General features: G+C 58.9%; 2 protein-coding genes and 1 long non-coding RNA gene across 4 annotated transcripts in view; 2 read left to right on the forward strand and 1 right to left on the reverse strand.

Moving 5' to 3' along the window:
* SSU72 (SSU72 homolog, RNA polymerase II CTD phosphatase) overlaps nt 1-6,456 on the forward strand; it is a 50,146-nt gene extending 43,690 nt beyond the window's left edge. Inside the window, exons 3-5 of the mRNA XM_038746916.1 lie at nt 578-717; nt 3,746-3,864; nt 5,821-6,456. Of these exons, the coding sequence (XP_038602844.1) occupies nt 578-717; nt 3,746-3,864; nt 5,821-5,922 (361 nt within the window). The 3' untranslated portion in view covers nt 5,923-6,456. The remainder of the gene's footprint in view (nt 1-577; nt 718-3,745; nt 3,865-5,820) is intronic.
* Nucleotides 6,457-12,247: 5,791 nt separating this feature from the next.
* Nucleotides 12,248-17,897, forward strand: TMEM240 (transmembrane protein 240). Its single transcript, XM_038746143.1, has 4 exons — nt 12,248-12,332; nt 13,082-13,188; nt 16,062-16,270; nt 17,547-17,897. Exons 1-4 carry the CDS (start codon nt 12,276-12,278, stop codon nt 17,708-17,710), a joined length of 537 nt encoding a protein of 178 aa, XP_038602071.1. The 5' UTR covers nt 12,248-12,275; the 3' UTR covers nt 17,711-17,897.
* Nucleotides 13,664-20,815, reverse strand: LOC119928161. 2 transcript variants are annotated; one of them, XR_005451052.1, is made up of 3 exons: nt 20,762-20,815; nt 19,032-19,199; nt 13,664-14,164 (listed from the first exon to the last, which is right to left on the reverse strand). It is a non-coding gene; the product is annotated as an uncharacterized LOC119928161 (long non-coding RNA). The 2 variants fall into 2 exon arrangements; XR_005451051.1 differs by lacking the exon at nt 13,664-14,164 and adding an exon at nt 18,033-18,116.
* Nucleotides 20,816-21,162: the final 347 nt, after the last annotated feature.

The raw sequence follows: 21,162 nt of genomic DNA on the forward strand, positions 1-21,162 counted from the left end.
GAATGGCACTGGCCACGGGCACGTCTGCAGTGTGGCTAACCGGCCCGTCTTGTGATTGGCAAAGGTTACTTCCCCTCCGAGGTGCATCAGTGGACCAAGCATCTCTTCGCACCGCCAGTCTCCCAGGTTCCTAGCACCAAGCAGACCCGGTTTCCACGTGGCCCGTTTGGGCCTTGACAGGCATGAGATGGTACCAGAAATGATGTACATAGCTTTCATTTATGTATTCTAGATTATTTATATTAATTATGTGTCCCCCAGCCTTTGAACTGTAAACTCACTGTGGGCAGGGAATGTATCTAGCAACTCTGCTGTATTGCACTCTCCCAAGCACTCAGTTCGGTGCTCTGCACGCAGTTAAGCGTTCGATAACTAGGACGGATTGATCGATTAAAGTGCCAGGAAGGTTGAGCAGTGGTGCCGGGGACTCTCTGGCTGGTGAGAAAGGAGTCGGAGGGCCACCACCCCGATTCCCCTTGGTTTCCTCCTTTGACTAACAAGCCTGTCCGCGTAAGGGCTTCCCTCCCACCGGAAAACCCCATTTTCCCTTCAAAGTTCCTTAACTCCAATCACTCAGCTATACACAGAACGGAATCCTGCACATGCTGGACCGAAATAAAAGGATCAAGCCCCGGCCGGAAAGGTTTCAGAACTGCAAGGACCTGTTCGATCTCATCCTCACGTGTGAAGAGCGAGTGTACGACCAGGTCGTCGAAGGTACGTACGGAGACCGGGGCCTGCTGCAGGCGACGGCTGGGGCGGCTGGGAGCTGTGGGTGGAAACGGGAGAGGTGGGTTCTCTTTTTGGGAATTAGGATCCTGTGCCTTCCCATGCAGAGGGGAGCGACCCCGGACGTTCCTGACGAGATCATCCCGTTGGCTTCTTTGAGCAGAGGGTCAGGGTCTCGCATTTGCTGCCCAAGTCGGTCAGTCATATTGATTGAGCGCCTACTCATTCATTCAATTGTATTTATTGAGTGCTTACTGTGTGCAGAGCACTGTACTAAGCGCTTATGCATAGTACTGAGCACTTGGGAGGGTACAATGTAAGAATATAACAGATACATTCCCCGCCCACGACAAGCTTACAGTCTAGACGGGGAGACGGACGCCAGTATAAATAAAGAAATGATAGATAGGTACATAAGTGATGTGGGGCTGGGAGGGGGGGGTGAATAAAGGCAGCAAGTCGGGATAATGCAGAAGGGGGTGGGAGAAGAGGAAAGGAGGGCTTAAGGCAGGGAAGGCCTCTTGGAAGAGATGTGCCTTCAATGAGGCTTTGAAAGAGAGGAGAGTAATTGTCTCCTGGATATGTGGGAGAAGAGGAAAGGAGGGCTTAAGGCAGGGAAGGCCTCTTGGAAGAGATGTGCCTTCAATGAGGCTTTGAAAGAGAGGAGAGTAATTGTCTCCTGGATATGAGGAAAGAGGGTGTTTCAGGCCAGAGGCAGGATGAGGGTGAGAGGTCGGCGGCGAGGTAGATGAGATCGAGGTACAGTGAGGAGATTAGCGTTAGAGGAGCAAAGTGTGTGGGCTGGGTTGAAGTAGAGTAGGAGGTGAGGAAAGGGAAAGGTGGTTGAGTGCTTTAAAGCCAATGGTGAGGAGTTCCTGTTTGATGAGGAGGTGGATGGGCAAACACTGGAGGTTCTTGAGTGGGGAAAACGTGACCCGAACGGTTTTGTAGAAAAATGATCGGGGCAGCAGGCTGCTTTGCCAGGGCCAACAGAGCCTTAGTCACAGCTAGAAATGTTCATCCTTTCCCCAGGGGCTCGCAGGGGAGCGCTTGGTGGCAGAGCGTCCCCACGCTTGGCTCCCACGGGAGGGTTTCTCCATCACTGGGGCGCCGAGTCGGATGCCTGCCCGCCTTCCGTCCCCTGCTTGGGCACATGGGAGCAGGTGGAGAAACGAAAGGCCCAGTCCCTGCCCTTGAAGGGCTTACCGTCTAAGGGAGGACCCAGGCAGGTGCAGGTGGCGAACGTACAATGGAGACAAAAGCTAGAGCCTAGAGATAAATGATAAAAACAAAAATTGAGAAAAACCGAGCCCAGTGCTGCAGACTTTGGCTACGACAGACCAACAAGGGATGGCCCTTTTTTGGGTCGGGGACTGGGAGTCCTGCATCGGCCTGTTTGAGCCACACAGACACTCACAGGTGAACGTCACCATCAGCGGGGTCTGTTTCAAAGGAGAAGGACAATCAATCCATCAGTTGTATCTATTGAGTGCTTCTTATGTGAGAACACGGTACTAAGTGCTCAGGAGAGTAAAATATAACAGAGTTGATAAGACACCTTTCCTGCCCCAAATGAGCTTACAGCCAGAGGGTAATTATGGTACTTGTGAAGCGCTTACTATGTACCAGGCATTGTTCTAAGGGCACTGTATCAAAAACAAACATAGGCGATTAAATAACAATTAAATACTGCCTGAAAACTAAGGGTGACTAGCAGAATGACCTGATTAGGGAAGGTGGGGATCGATCGGGAAAGACCTCTCGGAAGAGGCGGGTTTTAAGGAAGCTTCGATCACAGGGAGGGTGGAAGATTTGGCAGATATGAAACGGGAGAGAGCTGTAGGTGGGGGGAAGATCAGGCGGGATGGGTCGGAGTCAGGAGAGCGGAGAGTAAGGTGCCGAAAGGTTGGTTAGCTGAGGAGGAGTGGGGAGAGAGAAAGGTGACGAGGAAGAGGAGAAGGCAGCAGGTTGAGGGGCCCGAAGCCAACGGGCAAGAGTTAGTTTCCGACGGAGAGCCCCTGGAGGTTTTGGAGGCGTGGAGTGATGCGTTTGAAGGAGGTGCTTATCTGATTAACCGGTCAATCAGTCGTATTTATGGAGCACCTCCAGTGTGCAGAGCGCTATACTAAGGACTCGGGAAAGTACCATATGAGAGTTGGTAGACATGATCCTTGCCCACAACGAGCCTACAGTCTAGAGATCACTGTATCTTTCCCAGCGCTTCGAACCGTGCTTGACATACAGAAAGCGCTTAACAAGTACCACGTCATTTTTCTGTGGTCGGCTGGATCAGTCCGTCGTATTTATTGAGAGCTAACTGTGTGCAGAGCACTATACTAAGCACTTGGGAGAGTACGTGACGTAGTGACGAGAGCGCAAGCCTGGCTGTCGGAAGGTGACGGGTTCTACTTGGCTCTGCCGCGTGTCTATCACGTGCCCTCGTTAACTTCATCAGTAACTTCATCTCCCCCTTTTAGACTGTGAGCCCACTGTTGGGTAGGGACCGTCTCTATATGTTGCCAACTTGTACTTCCCAAGCGCTTAGTACAGTGCTCTGCACACTGTAAGCGCTCAATAAATATTGATTGATCTGTAAAACGGGAATCGGGACTGTGAGCCCCGCATGGGACAGAGACCGCGTCCAATCCGATTTGCTGGTGTCCACCCCAGCGCTGAGCACGGTACTCGGCACCTAGTAAGCGCCAAGTATCATTATTGTTAATTATTATTATTGTTACAATATAAGAAGACTGGTAGGCCCCTCCCCTGCCCACAGCGAGCTTTCAGTCCGGAGAATGCTGGCAACCGAGGCCAGCGGGGAGGGAGGGGCCGCTGGTGCCTGTCTCTTGGAGAAGGGGGGAGCGTCACGGAGCCTCGCCCCACGGCCCCCCATCTCTCAGGGGGGTTGGCTGGTTGGTCCCCAGCCCCGAGGGCGGGCCTCCGGGGGATACGCAGCCCCCGCTCCCCGCAGCGTCTGACTCTTGGACTCACCGCCCGGCCTCTGTCTCCCGTTCAGATCTGAACTCCAGAGAGCAGGAGACCTGTCAGCCGGTGCACGTGATCAACGTGGACATCCAGGACAACCACGAGGAGGCCACGCTGGGAGCGTTTCTCATCTGTGAACTCTGCCAGTGTGTGAGTATCCGGCTGGGGGCTTCCGGCTCCGGACCTGCCGGGGCGGGGGGGGGCCGTTAACCATTCATACATTCATTCATTCAATCGTATTTATTGAGCGCTTACTGTGTGCAGAGCACGGTACTGAGCGCTTGGGACGTACAAGTCGGCGACGTATAGAGACGGTCCCTACCCAGCAGCGGGCTCACAGTCTAGAAGGGGGAGACGGACAACAAAACAGAACACGTGGACAGGTGTCAAGTCGTCAGAACAAATAGAATTATAGCTAGGTGCACATCATTAACAAGATAAATAGAATAGTAAATACGAGAAGCAGCGTGGCTCGGTGGAAAAGAGCACGGGCTTTGGAGTCAGAGGTCGTGGGTTCAAATCCCAGCTCCGCCGCTTGTCAGCCATGTGACCTTGGGGAAGTCACTTAACTTCTCTGTGCCTCAGTTACCTCATCTGGAAAATCTGGATGAAGACTGTGAGCCCCCCGTGGGACAACCTAATCACCCTCTAACCTCCCCAGCGCTTAGAACAGTGCCTTGCACATAGTAAATGCTTAATAAATGCCATCGTTATTATTATTATGTACAAGCCAGATCCCCCCAGGTGCCTGCTGGCCATCGAGGCAGCGCTCGTGGCTCCGTTCCCCTCCTGGGAAACCGCAGAGCGGCTCTGCCCCCGAGAATCAATCAATCAATCAATCGTATTTATTGACGCTTACTATGTGCAGAGCACTGTACTAAGCGCTTGGGAAGTACAAATTGGCAACACATAGAGACAGTCCCTACCCAACAGTGGGCTCACAGTCTAAAAGGGGGAGACAGAGAACAGAACCAAACATACCAACAAAATAAAATAAATAGGATAGAAATGTACAAGTAAAATAAATAAATAAATAAATAAACAGAGTAATAAATATGTACAACCATATATACAGGTGCTGTGGGGAAGGGAAGGAGGTAAGATGGGGGGATGGAGAGGGGGACGAGGGGGAGAGGAGGGAAGGGGCTCAGTCTGGGAAGGCCTCCTGGAGGAGGTGAGCTCTCAGCAGGGCCTTGAAGGGAGGAAGAGAGCTAGCTTGGCGGATAGGCAGAGGGAGGGCATTCCAGGCCCGGGGGATGACGTGGGCCAGGGGTCGACGGCGGGACAGGCGAGAACGAGGCCCGGTGAGGAGATTAGCGGTGGAGGAGCGGAGGGTGCGGGCTGGGCAGTAGAAGGAGAGAAGGGAGGTGAGGTAGGAGGGGGCGAGGTGATGGAGAGCCTTGAAGCCCAGGGTGAGGAGTTTCTGCCTGATGCGCAGATTGATTGGTAGCCACTGGAGAGTTTTGAGGAGGGGAGTAATATGCCCAGAGCGTTTCTGGACAAAGATAATCCGGGCAGCAGCATGAAGTATGGATTGAAGTGGAGAGAGACACGAGGATGGGAGATCAGGGAGACAGTCCCGGGTCTTGACGCCGAGAGCCGGGCAGGGCCGGTCTCCCGAGCTCCCTCTCCCCGAGGGAGTCTCACGCCTGCCCGGGGACTTAGGTGTCCACGGCTGCCCAGCTGGTGGTCACCCTCCCGCCGCCAGAGCCCCTGGGGACTGTCAGCCGGGGATGCCGCTTCCCACCAACACCCCTCCCTGCCCCGACACCCCTGTGGGGTTGGGGTAAGCGGGGTCCCCGAGATGGGGAGCGGAGCCGGGAAAGGCGTGGACACCCAGGTTCCCGGCCACCTCCGTCCCCGGGTCACCAGGATTCTCCCAACCGGCCTGCCGGGGGAGGTGCACGGGCCCGGGACCTCCGGCCTCAGCTTGCCGACAGTGGGAACATGTCGTGCGTCGCGCGGACTTTCGAACGCCCTCGCGCGCACACCGTGTGCACGCTGTGTGCGGCAAAGCTCTGCCTCCTCCCCTCCACCAGACCCCTGGGCCCGTCCTCCCTCCTCTCGGGGCCGGAGAGCTCGACTTACTCATCCGTCTCCCTCCAGATACAGCACACCGAGGACATGGAAAACGAAATCGACGAGTTGCTACAAGAATTCGAAGAGAAAAGCGGCAGGACTTTTCTTCACACCGTTTGCTTTTACTGACGGGCGCTCCGGGGCCCGGACCCTTGCCCCCGCAAGAAGCATGTGTGTCAGGATTCCAGCGCCTGGCCGCCCTTTCTCCCCGAAGACCAGCACCATGGCTTTCTTTTGTTCATATTTTCTTCCTGCCCGGAATCTATTTTTCCTTTCAGGGATCCTGCCCGAGGAAGGCAGCCTCATCCCACGGAACTGTACATAGGAGAATGAGATGGAAAGGTCATATATTTAAGATAAACAAAAATCAAGATTTTGGTTGCCCCACTTCTCCCAGGTGCAAGTGGGGTTTAACTATAAGAGGATCTTTTTTTTTTTTACACCCCCCCTCGGAATGATTAAAGGCGGTTTCTATTGTATTTTTTTTTCCAGCTTACAAGTCTTTTTAGTTGTGCGAGGGTTTATTTGTTCGTTTTTTCCTGTAACCCTAGTGACCGGTTGGACTCTTCAGAGTTTGTGGAGGGAGCCGTGACTTGGGGTGGGGTCTGTATATCGTTAGGGATAAAACTGAGGTGTCCAATAAAAAAGAAAAATATCAACCAATCCCCGTCCTCTCTGTGTCTGATGTGGCAGGAGGAGGAACAGAATCCAGGTCTTTGCTCCAGGATCCCCGGGTTGTGGCTGAGGATGTAGTTTGTGGCGGTTGGTGACCTCTGGCCAAGAAAGGCTACTGAGGGGTCACCTAGACCCGTCTCCTGGCTCCCAGCAGGCAGGGAAAACCAAGTTCCTGGTCTTCCCCAGGTTCCCGACCCACAGACTGGGAACTGTTGGGAAAAGTCCCACCCAACGCGAATGGGGTTTCTGACCCAAGGCGCTGGGGATTAAAGTCCAAGTTAATTTTTTTTTTGGTTTTTTCCTCCCTCGTGTCTCCTAAATGCAGCCATTCACACATACCCACTCTGGAAGCCTGGGTGAGGAACCACTAGCGAGGAGGCCTAGTTTGGGCGGTCGGAGGCGTGTCGCCGGTGGCTACTGGGCTACCGTGACCAGGCGAAGCAGCCTCTCCCCACGGCCCTGCTCCCGGGGTCCACGATGCCCCGGCCACCAGCAAATTTCCAGTCAGGCTCCTGCTTGGTAGGAGAGAACCTGGGATAAATGCCCCCGGCCCCGCCTCCGGAGTTTCTCCGGAACCCACGTCCGTACTCCCACCTGGCACGTACATCCGAGCCCCACACAAGTGCACGGGCATCCCCCGGGGAGCGGGTCTGCAATATTGGGTGACTCTGAGGAGGACAGCAGCTATATCTGCTCGGCCGGACGCAATCAGGTGTCCAGACCCTGGTCCCTGCAAGGTAGGGACCATCTCTATATGTTGCCAGTTTGTACTTCCCAAGTGCTTAGTACAGTGCTCTGCACACAGTAAGCGCTCAATAAATACGACTGATTGATTGACTCCCATTGTAGGTGGTATTTGGCTGTACCTTAGGGGATGCTGAGGCACGAGCTCTGACACCCCTCAGCGCTCCCACTGAGGCCACGAGTGGTGGTGGTCCCCAGGGATCTGGGGACGGGGGTGGGTGTGGTGTGTGAAATGATGGGATTCCTGGACCTTTTCCAACCGGAATCGCAGCCCGTGGGCTCCCTTGTAATCCTGTCTGTTCCCCACTGGCCCACCTGGGGGGCTGCCCAGAGAAGGGAGAGGGTTTCAGGGGTGGGGAGTGGGGGTTAGGGGGCTGGCCTGGGCCTGGGGCTGTAGGGTTATGGGTCCGTCCACCAGTTATCTGGGCCACCCCACCTCTCCCTGGGCCCGCCCAGAATGGGGACAGGGGAGATAATAATAATAATGATAGCATTTATTAAGCGCTTACTACGTGCAAAGCACTGTTCTAAGTGCCGGGGAGGTTACAAGGTGATGAGGTTGTCCCACTGGGGGGCTCACAGTCTTCATCCCCATTTTCCAGATGAGGGAACTAAGGCCCAGAGAAGTGACTTGCCCAAAGTCACCCAGCTGACAAGTGGCAGAGCCGGGATTTGAACCCATGACCTCTGACTTCAAAGCCCGGGCTCTTTCCCCAACTGAGGAGTCTGGAGGGGCCTCCGCTGGCGGGGGGTGATGCCCTCCCCCTATCCTCCCAGGATCCGAGGGGGACCCCACCCCCCAAACACCTCTGTGAGGGCAGGCCAGGCTCTCCCCCCTCCCTCTCCACCCCTACTTGGTCCCGGGGCAGGAGGGAGGAATGGAGAGAGCCCACTGGGGGCAGGGAATGTGTCTTTATTGTTACATTGTAGTAATGAAAGCATTTGTTAAGCGCTTACTATATGCCAAGCACTGTTCTAAGCACTGGGGTAGATACAAGGCAACTTGGTTGAACACAGGCCCTGTCCCACACGGCAGTCTCAATCCCCATTTTCCAGATGAGGTAACTGAGGCCCAGAGAAGTGAACGGCCTTGCCCAAGCTCACCCAGCAGACGAGTGGCGGAGCTCAGGTTTAGAATAATAATAATAATAATAATGATGGCATTTGTTAAGCGCTTACTATGTGCAAAGCACTGCTGTAAGCACTGGGGGGCTACAATGGGATCAAGTTGTCCCACGTGGGGCTCACAGTCTTAATCCTCATTTTCCAGATGAGGTAACTGAGGCTCAGAGAAGTTAAGTGACTTGCCCAAGGTCACACAGCAGACATGTGGCAGAGCTGGGATTCGAACCCATGACCTCTGACTCCAAAGCCCGGGCTCTTTCCACTGAGCCACGCTCTGGCTCGCAACGAAGCTTGTGTGTTTGCCACCGGGCCATGCCGCTTCTCTACTCTCCCGGGGGTGGGAGGGGCGGCCTTAGTAGGATTTGTACTTGCCAAGCGTTTAGTCCAGTGCTCTTCACTCAGTAAGTGCTCGATAAATACGACTGAATGAGTGAACGAATGCTTGGCACATTTCTCTGTGCCTCACTCAGTTCCCTCATCTGTACAATGGGGATGAAGACTGTGAACCCCCCGTGGGACAACCTGATCACCTTGTAACCTCCCCAGCGCTTAAAATAGTGCTTTGCACGTAGTAAGCGCTTAATAAATGCCATCGTTATTATTTTTATTATTACAATGGGGACTAAGATGGTGAGCCCCACGTGGGACGACCTGCTTCCCTTGTATCTCCCCCGGCGCTTAGAAAGAACAGTGCTTGGCACGTAGTAAGCGCTTAACAAATTCATTCATTCATTCACTCACGTGGCGCAGTGGAAAGAGCTCGGGCTTTGGAGTCAGAGGACATGGGTTCAAATCCCGGCTCCACCAATTGTCAGCTGTGTGGCTTTGGGCAAGTCACTTCACTTCTCTGGGCCTCAGTTACTGCATCTGTAAAATAGGGATTAAGACTGTGAACTCCCCCCCCCACCCCGCCTGCCCATGGGACAACCTGATCACCTTGTAACCTCCCCAGCGCTTAGTACAGTGCTTTGCACATAGTAAGGGCTTAATAAATGCCATTGTATTATTCACTCAATCGTATTTATTGAGCGTTTACTGTGTGAAGAGCACTGTACTAAGCGCTTGGGAAGTCCAAATCGGCAACATCTAGAGACGGTCCCTACCCAACAGCGGGCTCACAGTCTAGAAGGGGGAGACAGGCAACCAAACAAAACATATTAACAAAATAAAATAAATAGAATAAATATGTACAAGTAAAATAAATAGAGTAATGAATACGTACAAACAGAGGCTGCTGTTGGGTAGGGACCGTCTCTATATGTTGCCAACTTGTACTGGCGTGGCTCAGTGGAAAGAGCCCGGGCTTTGGAGTCAGAGGTCAGGGGTTCAAATCCCGGCTCCGCCAATTGTCAGCTGTGTGACTTTGGGCAAGTCACTTCACTTCTCTGGGCCTCAGTTCCCTCATCTGTAAAATGGGGATGAAGACTGTGAGCCCCCTGGGGGGTCAATCTGATCACCTTGTAACCTCCCCGGTGCTTAGAACAGTGCTTTGCACATAGTAAGTGCTTAATAAATGCTATCATTTATTATGATTATTATTATTACTTCCCAAGTGCTTGGGCCAGTGCTCTGCACACAGTAAGTGCTCAATACGATTGAATGAATGAATCTACATATACACAGGTGAACAAATGCCATCATTATCATTATGACTTGCCAGCTGTGTGACTTTGGGCAAGTCACTTCACTTCTCTGGGCCTCTTTTCCCTCATCTGTAAAATGGGGATTAAGACTGTGAGCCCCCCATGGGACAACCTGATCACCTTGTAACCTCCCCGGCGCTTAGAACAGTGCTTTGCACATAGCAAGTGCTTAATAAATGCTATCATTTATTATTATTATTACTTCTGAAGCGCTTGGTCCAGCGCTCCGCGCACAGTAAGCGCTCAATAAATACGATTGAATGAATGAATCTACATTTGTACAGGTGAACAGATGCCATCATCATCTTCTAGACTGTGCGCTCCGCACACAGTAAGCGCTCAATGAATACGATTGAATGAATGAATCTACATATGTGCAGGTGAGCAGATGCCATCATCTTCTAGACTGTGAGCCCACTGTTGGGCAGGGACCGTTTCTATGTGTTGCCGACTTGGACTTCCCAAGCGCTTAGTCCAGTGCTCTGCACATAGTAAGCTCTCAATAAATACGATTGATTGATTGATTGATTGATCATCACCATCACTATGATGATTTAATCGGTCGTTAAGTAGGACGGGATGAATGGGGAGGTGGGGGGGGGGTTGGCCGGCAGGGGGTGGGGCGCGCGCTTAGGAGGAGAGGAGGGAGCGCGCGCGCGCTTAGGAGGAGAGGAGGGAGCGCGCGTGCGGGCTTAGGAGGAGAGGCGGGGGCGCGCGCGCGCTTAGGAGGAGGGGAGCGCACCTCCCTTCTGTCCTTCTCCGGCCCAGCCCGCACCCTCCGCTCCTCTGCCTCCACTAACCTCCTCACTGTGCCTCGTTCTCGCCCGTCCCGCCATCAACCCCCGGCCCACGTCCTCCCTCTGGCCCGGAATGCCCTCCCTCCGCCCATCCTCATCAAGCTAGCTCTCTTCCTCCCTTCAAGGCCCTACTGAGAGCTCACCTCCTCCAGGAGGCCTTCCCAGACTGAGCCCCTCCCTTCCTCTCCCCCTCGTCCCCCTCTCCACCCCCCCATCTTACCTCCTTCCCTTCCCCACAGCACCTGTATATATGTTTGTACATATTTATTACTCTATTTATTTTACTTGTACCTATCTATTCTATTTATTTTATTTTGTTAGTATGTTTGGTTTTGTTCTCTGTCTCCCCCTTCTAGACTGTGAGCCCACTGTTGGGTAGGGGCCGTCTCTCTATGTTGCCAACTTGGACTTCCCAAGCGCTTAGTCCAGTGCTCTGCACACAGTAAGCGCTCAATAAATACGATTGATTGATTGATTGATTGATTAGGAGGAGGGGGCGCGCGCGCGCTTGGGGGGGCGCGCGCGCTTAGGAAGGGAGGCGCGCTCTTAGGAGGAGGTCGCGAGCACTTTTAGGAGGGGGGCGCGCGCGCTTAGGAGGAGGGGGCGCTCGCGCGCTTAGGAGGAGGGGGCGCGCGCTTAGGAGGAGGAGGGCGCGCGCTTGGGGGGGGCGCTCGCGCGTTTAGGAGGAGGGGGCGCGCGTGCGCTGGGAGGGCGGGCGTGCGCTTAGGAGGAGGGGGCGCGCGCGCTTAGGAGGAGGAGGGCGCGCGCTTGGGGGGGCGCTCGCGCGCTTAGGAGGAGGGGGGCGCGCGCTTAGGAGGGGGAGGGCGCGCTTAGGAGGAGGGGGAGGGCGCGCGCTTAGGAGGAGGGGGGCGCGCGCGCTTAGGAGGGGGAGGGCGCGCGCTTAGGAGGAGGGGGGCGCGCTTAGGAGGGGGAGGGCGAGCGCTTAGGAGGAGGGGGAGGGCGCGCGCTTAGGAGGAGGGGGGCGCGCTTAGGAGGGGGAGGGCGAGCGCTTAGGAGGAGGGGGAGGGCGCGCGCTTAGGAGGAGGGGGGCGCGCGCGCTTAGGAGGGGGAGGGCGCGCGCTTAGGAGGAGGGGGGCGCGCGCTTAGGAGGGGGAGGGCGAGCGCTTAGGAGGAGGGGGAGGGCGCGCGCTTAGGAGGAGGGGGGCGCGCGCTTAGGAGGAGGGGGTCGCGCGCGCGCTTAGGAAGAGGGGAGCGCGCGCGTCGGCGGCGTCGTGAGAGCGCTTGGGGAGGTCGGACCGGGGGGCAGCGAGAGCCTGCGGAGCGCGCGGCGCGGCCCCGCCGCCGACCCCCTTCCCCCTTCCCCCTTCCCCCCTCCCCCTCCCCGGCTGACCTCGGAGGGCCGGAGGAGGGCCGGGCCGGGCCGGGCCGGAGGAGGAGGGCCGGAGGAGGAGGGCCGGAGGAGGAGGAGGAGGCTGGGGCTGGGGGGGGGGGTCCGGGCCCGGTCCGGTCCCGGTCCGGTCCCGGGAGGCCCCGCCGGATGCCCATGAGCGCCAACACCATGATCTTCCTGATCCTGGGGGCGTCCGTGGTGATGGTGAGGCGCGCGCGCGCGCACACACACAACACACACACACACACGCACACACACGCGCCGAGACACTCCGGGGGGCGGCGCGGGGGCGGGGGTGGTGGGAGGGCTCCTCGTGTTTATCGGGGCTTCTCTGCTGGGGATCTGTGTGCGTGTGTCTGTGTGTTTGTGTGTCTGCGTGCGCGTCTGGGTCTGCGTGTGTGTCTGTGTGTCTGCGTGCCTGTTTGGGTCTGGGTGTGTGCGGGAGAGAGGAGACGGAGAGAGACGAGATCGGGCGGCCGACACTGTGCGGCTCCGTGGGGTGCCCTTGCCCCGTATCTCGGTGTCCTTGCGTGTGTTTGTGTGTGTTGTGTGTGTGTGTCTGTGTGTGTGCGCCTGCCCCCGTGAGGCGACTCTGTGGGCGAGTGTGTGTGTGTGTGTGTGTGTGCGCGCGTCCCTGGGAGTGAGCCTCTGTTTGTGGCGTGCGTGTGCGTGTGTGGGCCTGTGTGTGTCTGTGTGTGTGTCTGTATCTGTGAGTGTCGCTGAGATTCGGTGCGTGTGTGCGCGTGTGTGACTGTGTGTGTGTGTGTGTGTGTGTGTGTGTAGGTAGGCTGTGAGGAGGAGGAGGAGGAGGAGGAGGAGGAGCCCCCTTGCAGGGCGGGCCCGGTCCTGCCCGGTGGCCGGTGGCCGGTGGCCGGTGGCCGGTGGCCGTAGCCGGGCGGCCGTTGCCCCCCGGGCGGGGGTCTGAGTGTGGGCCCGGGGATGGGCTGTTCCAGGCCATCGCCTGCCTGCTGGACATGAACGCGCTGCTGGACCGCTTTCACAACTACATCCTGCCGCACTTGAGGGGCGAGGACCGCGTCTGCCACTGCAACTGTGGAAGGTAACGCCGGACCTTGGGACCCCGGGACCGGGGCCCTCCCCATCCCTCCCCTCCGGGACCCCCCAGGACGGGCGGACGGACGGAGGGAGGGAGGGAGGGAGGAGCCGGGGGACACGGACGGACACACACACACACAATCTCCTCTGGGCTCCTCCGAGAGCTCCACTGGGCTCTGAGCGGCGGGGAGGGGTCTGGGCACGAGGCGGGAGTCGGGGGGCTCGGAGGTTGAGACTGGGGGCCTTCCTCCCTGTCTCCCTCCCTGTCTCGGTCCCTCCCTCCGTCCCTCCTGCGGCAGAGGCCCGGGCGGGGGAAGGACGACAGCCCGCCCGGGTTCCGACTCTGCCTTGGTGGAGCCCTTTTCTTTAAAATGGGGCAGGGGGGGCGTTTGGGATGGAGCCGGGCCGGGGCTGCGGGGGGCCCGAGGGGTGACGCCTCCCTCTCCCCTGCCCCCTGCCCCCTGCCCCTCCGTGGGGCATTTGTGCCCACGCCGCCTAGTCAAAGCGTCCCGTGGGGGCCGGGGCCTGCTGTCCGGGGCCTTCGGACCCCCCACCCGGGATGGGGGAGAGGGGTGGCGAATGCAGGGTTCATCTCCCGAGGAGCTGGGGGGTGGACGGGCATCCCACCCCCGCTTGGCAGACTCCGCCTGTCAGGCTGGGGGCCGTCTCCCAGCTCCTGCTGACCGGCAGGTCCCACTCAAGGTGGCCCGGGCAGTAGGAGAGAGTGGAGAGGGGCTGGGGGGTCGGGGGGAGATATCTGGGTGGCAGAGACCCCCCTCCTGCTGACCGTCAGGTCCCACTCAAGGTGGCCCGGGCAGTAGGAGAGAGTGGAGAGGGGCTAGGGGTCGGGGGGAGATATCTGGGTGGCAGAGGACCCCCCCACCCCGTCTTAGGAGGATGGAGTAGGGCCGGGTGTAAGGCTGGGGAGTGGTCGTCAGTTGTGGCAGGTTCAATCAGACGTCCTAGGAGCGTAGGGCTGGCTGGAAAAGAGAATAATGTCCTTTTCTGCCCCGGTAAACTTAGCAATCAGTCAATCAACCAGTGATATTTACTGACCGCTTATTGAGCAGCAAGGTAGGATGTGGTGGTGGGCCCCTTCCCCGGCCATCCCCTCCCCTCCTTTCGTCCCTGGCGCCGATCAACCCAACGCCCGCCTCCTCCCCCCACCCGCCCCCAAACCCCAGTGACCACTTTGAGGTCATGTGTGACTGGCTGAGCATCCGTCAGAGGCCGTTCTTCGGCAGATCGGGAGAAGGACTTGGTTCTTCTCCCCCATCCCCGGACAGGTGTGGTGGTTTGAGGTGGGGGTTCCGGGGGGGCTCAGAGCTCCAATCAACAGGCCCTGCCTCAATTTTCCCTTCTGTCAGGTCACGGGAAAGTGTGGAAACAGGATGGGGGGGAAATCTCCCCATCCTCGTGGTGGGCCCTGCCCGGCCCAGACTGCCACTGATGATCGTTAACTAGATCGAAGGGGCCGGATCTGGGGGAGAGATACTTTCGAGGGCTGGAGGGGGCACGGGGCCTGGCGGCTTGTGGGACCATGCTGGCAACCCCTGCTCTGTAGGACCCCTCCCCGGTTGGTGGCCCCTGGCCCGGGCTCTCCCCTCCCCACCTGTGCCCTGCCCAGGCTCTTCGGCCCCTCCGGAGCTTTTCCGGAGAAGGTCCTGGGACTGTTTTTGCCCCAGGCCGGAGGCACGGGGGCTCTTATGCAACGGAAGAAAGTCGGGCGGCAGACTAAAGGAAATCTGGCAATAGGGTAATGGTTTAAAAAAGACAGCCGGCTCCAGGAGGTCAGGCAGTGAGCCCAAGATGTGGCTCAGCCTCAGCCTCCCCTTCCCTTTCCGCGCTGCCGGGCCATCCCGGGCCTGGGGGCCGCAGAGCTGAGCAGCGCGGGGGCCTACTGGGCCCCCTCCGGCCTCCATCCGGGGGCTGAAGCTGGAGGAGTCGTAGAAAGGTACCAACAGCAGCCCGGCCTAGGGAAGTACCCTGGGCCTGGGAATCGGGAGACTTGGCCCCTGATCCCAGCCCTGCCACTTGCCTGCTGGGTGACCTCAGTCAAGTCACTCTGCTTCTTTGGGCCTCTGTTTCCTCATCTGTCCTACGGAGATCAAATGCCGTTCTCCCTCTCCGTTAGACTGGGAGACCCTTGTGGGACGGGGACTCGGTGCCATCTGCTTGTACTGTAGTTACCCCATCGCTCGGTGTAGGGCCCGGCCCGGAGCATTTAACCAGTAGAATCATTAGATTTTTATGCCTGGGACCATTGCAGAGGGCGGGCAGTACCTCCCCACCCCCCCGGGACCCACTCCCACTTTCTACAACCTCCGGGAAGCTAAGTGGGGCACCAGGGGGGCTCAAGGGGTGGGGTCCTGACAGGAGTCGCTAGTGACCCTGGGGGTGGGGAAGGGGATGCTCGCCCCCTCTCCCCACTCCCAATCCTTTCCCCAGGCACACCGGTTCCCTCCCTTCCTCACGGGTGTCAACTTAGCTTGAAACCTGCTTCCCCCAAGGTGGGAGAGGCTGGACAAGGTCCAGGCCTGGGCCACCGGGGGTCAACACCAGTAGTGCCCCTGCTCCTAAGTGACCGTGGGTGTGAGTGGGGTGTGTGTGTTTGTGTGCATGTGTGCACGCGCGCATATGGGGGAGCGTGCAGGCTGACTCTGACCAGTCCGTATCTGGATGCTTCTCGGGTTCGATCACCCTGGGGCCGGATGGCCGGTCGCCTGCCGGGGTAGGGGGAAGGATTGGGTAGTGCCCGGAGGATGGGGTGGGGGGGTCCAAATTCCCGTCTGCCTGAGGAGCCCCTCCCTGCCCCGAGCCCCGCGGGCCCACAGGTAGGGTTGGCTCCCGTCCCTGGCCCATTGGCCCGTCCCCCAGGCACCACATCCACTACGTGATCCCGTACGACGGCGACCAGTCTGTGGTGGACGCGTCGGAGAACTACTTTGTCACGGACAATGTGACCAAGCAGGAGATCGACCTGATGCTGGGGCTGCTGCTGGGCTTCTGCATCAGCTGGTTCCTGGTTTGGGTGGACGGCCTGCTGCACTGCGCCGTGCGCGCCTGGAGGGCCAGCCGCCGCTACGGTGAGTCCGGGGACACCCCCCCCCTCACTGCTCCTCCTGCCCCCAACGGGCCCCTCACCTCCCAGGCCCCGGCCCCGGCCCCCCTCAGGCCTCGGAGCTGGGGGAGGGGGGGACTGGAGCCAACTGGGCAGCTCCCCACGGGGGTCCCGCCACCCGGCCGCCCAGAGCGGGATGCTGGCGGTGTGGCGAGGTGGGGAGTTGTTTGCCTCAGGGACCCGCAAGGCTCCTCGGCCCCTTCACCGGGGGACGGTGGGGGTGCCCTCCCTCCCTGGCACCCTGAGTACAGGCAGGGTCGGGAGAGGCCAGGGGTCAGTTCAGGGTCCAGGCGTGACTGGGATACGTGGGATTGGCTGGGGGTGATACTGCCCATGTAGGATTGTGTCTTCGTGTGACTTGGGACATGTCACTGTGTGACACTGGCCACAAAGGCCTGCATCAGTGTGTGACAGAGGAAGAGTGCCCGGGGGTGATATGTGTCTGTGACCGTGGTCACGGAGGCCTGCGTCTTTGTGTGACACGGGAAGAGCGTCTGGGCGGGACGCGGGGCAGCGTGTCATTGGACGTGTGGCTGTGCCTGACACCGGTCATGTAGACCTGTATCTGTATGTGACACAGGGCCCGGGGATGCGTGGATTTTCCGGACCGCCCCAAACACTTCACCCGTCCGCCACCTCATTTCATCTTCACACCATCCCTACAAGGGGAGGCAGAGCGGGATCCCCACCCCCCTTTTACAGGTGGGGAAGCCAAAGCACAGAGACCTCAGGTCAGCTGGCCGACGTCACAGAGTCTGTAGCAGGATCTGAACCCAGATCTTCCCCCTAAAGCCTAGTTCCGCAATTCTCCGCCGCTGTCGCGTGGGTCATCGAGAACGTGAGACTGGGAATGTGAGGCTGTGGGTTCGTCAGTCACTGGGTGTTGAGCCGTTTGGGCAGGGGGCGGTGCTTCCTCTGGCATACAGATGACCGTTGCGTGTGTGCGCGTGTGTGTTATAGTCCCGCATGGCTGTGAGCTGTGTGTGCCGTCCTCCAACCCTCGCCATTTATCAAGCACCCGAGAGGCACCTGGGGCTGGGCTGAAACTGCAGGAGAGACGGATACGGAGGGAAAAAAAAGAATCCAACCCATTCTAAGCGTGTGTGTGTGTGTCCCTCTGTTCCTGGCCAAGGGACGGGCCCTCCGCTGACTCAGGCTCACCCCGTCCCCCGTTTTCCTCCCTCCCTCTCTGCCTCCCTGTGCGCGCCGGCCTTCGGGCCCTCGATCCGTCCGTCCGTCAGACCCCTCCTGGTCGTGGCTGCCCAAGTTCTGCCAGCTGAAGGAGTTTGGGAAGCGCCAGCAGTACGAGGAGGAAGCGGCGGCAGCGGCGACCACCGCGGGAAACATGGTGCACATCAAACAGAAGCTCTACCATAACGGGCACCCCAGCCCACGACACCTCTGAGCCCGCCGCGCCCCGAGGACTCGGCCTGCCCACCGCCCCCAGCCCTGGCCGCCGGCGGGGACCGCGCCGGTGGACCGGGCCGACCCCGGACCTCGGTCCCCACGCTCCAAGTCCCCAGACTTCGGACACTGTACATATGTACACAGGATCTTTGCCTACTGTCCCCCAGGCCGGCCGGGCCCGGGCCCCGGTCCCCGGCCTGGGACTTGTCGGCGGACTCTTTGAGCTGCAGGCCGGTGAAGGTTGGGGGAGAGGGCCAGGCTCCCCCCCTGCAGGACCCCGACGGGCAGTCCCCGCCCATCACGGCCTGGCCCCCGCTCTTCGGCCGCCTGGCTAACCAGTCCACCCTCTCGCCTCTCGCTGGGGCAGCAGTCACAGGTGCTGAGGGGGCTTTCCACTTTTTAAACTGAAAGAGGGGATGGGGGTCGCGGTCGAGACGAGGTGGGGGCGGGGGGGTGGGAACGGTTTGCGGAGGGGCAGGGGACCTCGGGAAACCGTTTAGGAATTTATCTGTCCCGTCTGCCCGCAGCAGGCCCAAGGAAGGGGAAGGACTAGAAGCAGGGTGTATGTGTGTGTCTGTTGGGTGGGGTGGGGTGCGGGGGTCGGGGGACGCCTCCAGGGAGTCTGAAAGAGGGGGGCAGGACCTCGGCTTTCAGCTCGAGGCCCTGCTGCCCAGCGTGGCCCTGGGACAAGCACTTTCTCACTCTGGGCCTCAGTTTCTCCATCTGGAAAGCGGGCGGGCCGGGTGAGGTGCGGTTACCCTAATTTCCCTCCCCGTCCTTGTCCCCCGCCAGACTTTGGGATCAGGGAACCATTCCCGATCCAAAACGGCTGGAACACTGAGTTGGCTCCGCCCACCCCCCAATGATTTCCACGTGGGGACCAAAGGCGGGGCTGGGTGATGAGCAAATACAGCGATGTTCTGTCTCTGGTGCTTGGCGATCAGGAGATGAAGGTGCTAGCAGGGAGCCAGGAGAAGGGTGGGGGACAATCCGGGCCCTCCCCCCCGACCCCCCCACCCAACGGTAGGTATGGTGGGAGAGGGAATTGGTGTTTGAGTGGGTAAGAAGGGGAAGGGGTTGCTGCGGGACGGCCCAGCTCTTTCGCCCCTGCCCACCCCTCACCCTCCCGTGGAAGCCTTATCCACGGCCCTCACCCCCTGGGGCTCTGCCGGTCATGGCCTCCTGTGGTTTCCATGGTAATGTCTGTGTGAAGCCCCCCCCCCCCCCCATCCCCAACCCCCACGTCCGGTTTGTTTCATTTGTCAGGGATCACCTCTGTTCTTTACAAAATAACGAAACACGAAAAAGCCAAACCCTACCCTGTCGTGTCCGTGTGCTCCGTGTCCACTCTGTGTCTACTCCGTGTCCACGCTGGCTTCTGTGTCCTGTCCCCACCGGACTCCGCTGTGGTGGTTGTGTTTCTGCCCCTGTGTCCGTGGCCTGACGGTTGTCCTGCGGCAGGGGTCGAAGGGGGACGGTCTACACAGCTGAAGGGAGGAATTGATTAGCCGGAGGAAGAAAAATGGGAGTAACACCTGTGCTCGCCCGGGCTGGGGCTAATAATGACCTTCCAGGCCCTGGTGAGCATCCCAGCACAGAGGAGGAATTTGGGAGCTGGCGGGAGCAGGGAAAGGGACTTCAACCAAGTCTGGACTCTGCGGAAGGGAAGGTTAGTGGAAACTTGCTTCCCAGTGATCACCATGAGGCATTTTGCTTGTTCAGAACCCTCCACCCGGAATGTCCACTCCCCTTGCTAGCTCTGACCAAAGATGGGCCCAAGATGGCAGCCCAGCCAGGAGGCCCGAATTCAGCCTTCTCTTGGCTGCGGCACAGCTCGGCATGCAGGGGGAGAACCAAGAGTCGGGAGCCAAGTGGATCTTGTGTCTGTGTGTGTTTGGCGGGGGGAATTAAGAGCTCCAAGAGGAAGATGGGCCCTGACCCTCACCCCTCCTGCTCAACCACTGACTAGATGAGAGGGCCCTCGGGCCTGGGCTTCCAGGGACCATCCAGGACTAGGGCAGGGGAGTGGAAGCCGTCTTAAGGGACGGGATTCCGCTTGTCCGCCCCAATTCTCTCCCTGTCCCACTTGAGGGACGATCGGGTCTCCCCTCTGAGGTGTGTGCCCGTCCGGCTGGCGGAGTAGCGGCTTGGGGAGGGCACGGCGATCACTGCGGTCAGGATGCCACAGGCGGGTGGGTTGGGGGGAAGAGCCTCCTCCTCTGCCCACCTCTCAGGCTGCGGACCAGGCCTTTCAGAGGACCCGGTTTCTGGAAGGGGTGCTGAGCCCGGGGCAGGCGGGAGCATGTGCGAGAGCTGTCGTGCCAGCATGGGAAGTGGCAACTCTGAAACCCAACCGCCTTTGTGTGTCAGCTTTCTGGTCTCGGCTCCCTGGGGATGCCCCGGTGCCACTCAACTGCCCAGTCTCCTCCCAGGAGCTCCTTAGGGCCGGGCCCAGCTGCTTCTGTTTTTCCACCTAATGGCGAGAGTTCTCGTCACCACCCCCCCCCATCATTGTGCTGACCCTCTGGGGGCTGGGTTCCTCTGTCCATTGCAATAACATCCCAGACCCCCAGGCCCCTCCCCAGGTTCAACGGGCAGGGGCAGAGGGGACAGGGGGAGCGACAAACGTCTTTCTGATTGGCAGCAAAGACTCCCCAGCGGTTGTCCATCTCGGGCCATTGTCCATCTTGCCCTGTGGGACCATTTTGAGTCCACCTGCCCCTCCCCTATGGCTGCCGCACCCCCACCCCCCCCCATTCCCAGCCACGCACTGTGTGGGCATTACACTGTGACCCCTCGCCATAACCCCCCACCCTCACCAACAGCAGCGGCTGGGCCTGGGCCCTCCCCTCCCGTCGTTGTCAGTAAAATTGTTTGGGGCGACTCGACTCAGCCTCTTCTTAAACCTCCCGTTGTAGCAGGGGGCTTCTCCAGCTGGCAGCCCCCTCCTCGGGCCTCTGAGAATCTTTGGGGGTCTCAGTCTTGCACACACCCCCAACCCCGTTTCCGCATCACAGAAAGGACACCACACCCACATTCACAAACGCACCCTCTGATCCGGTCCTGTGGATGGCACTTCCTTCCAAGAGCCCGCGCTGCACTGTCTGGTGGGGAGGAAGGCACAGCCCAGAGTCAGCTAAAGCAGATCACCCCCACCTCCAAACCCTCTCAGAATTTCTCCCAAGGACCACACTTGTTTCCCCAGGCTGGCTGTCTTTGAGCAAGGAGGGAGCCGCACCAGGTGTGGTGTGGTGTGGTGACTGAGGCAGAGTAGGGAAAATCAGAGGGGGTGGGGGGAGATGAGCCATGCTGGGTCACTAAAAGGAGGGCTGAGGATGGAGAGGGGAAGAGTAAGGGACCTGGGCGGAGGTCCGGGATGGTCTGGGCCGGGCCCTTGGCAGAGTTGGGTGATGATGATGGCATTTATTAAGCGCTTACTATGTGCAAAGC

This window comes from Tachyglossus aculeatus, chromosome 5, assembly GCF_015852505.1.
Source record: "Tachyglossus aculeatus isolate mTacAcu1 chromosome 5, mTacAcu1.pri, whole genome shotgun sequence".
NCBI classification, from domain to species: Eukaryota; Metazoa; Chordata; class Mammalia; order Monotremata; family Tachyglossidae; genus Tachyglossus; species Tachyglossus aculeatus.

Coding starts and splice junctions, on each gene's coding strand:
- TMEM240 (XM_038746143.1), top strand. CDS start 12,276: ATGCCCATGAGCGCCAACACCATGATCTTCCTGATCCTGGGGGCGTCC. Junction 12,333..13,081: donor TGGGGGCGTCCGTGGTGATG/GTGAGGCGCGCG, acceptor GGGCTGTTCCAG/GCCATCGCCTGCCTGCTGGA. Junction 13,189..16,061: donor TGCCACTGCAACTGTGGAAG/GTAACGCCGGAC, acceptor CCCGTCCCCCAG/GCACCACATCCACTACGTGA.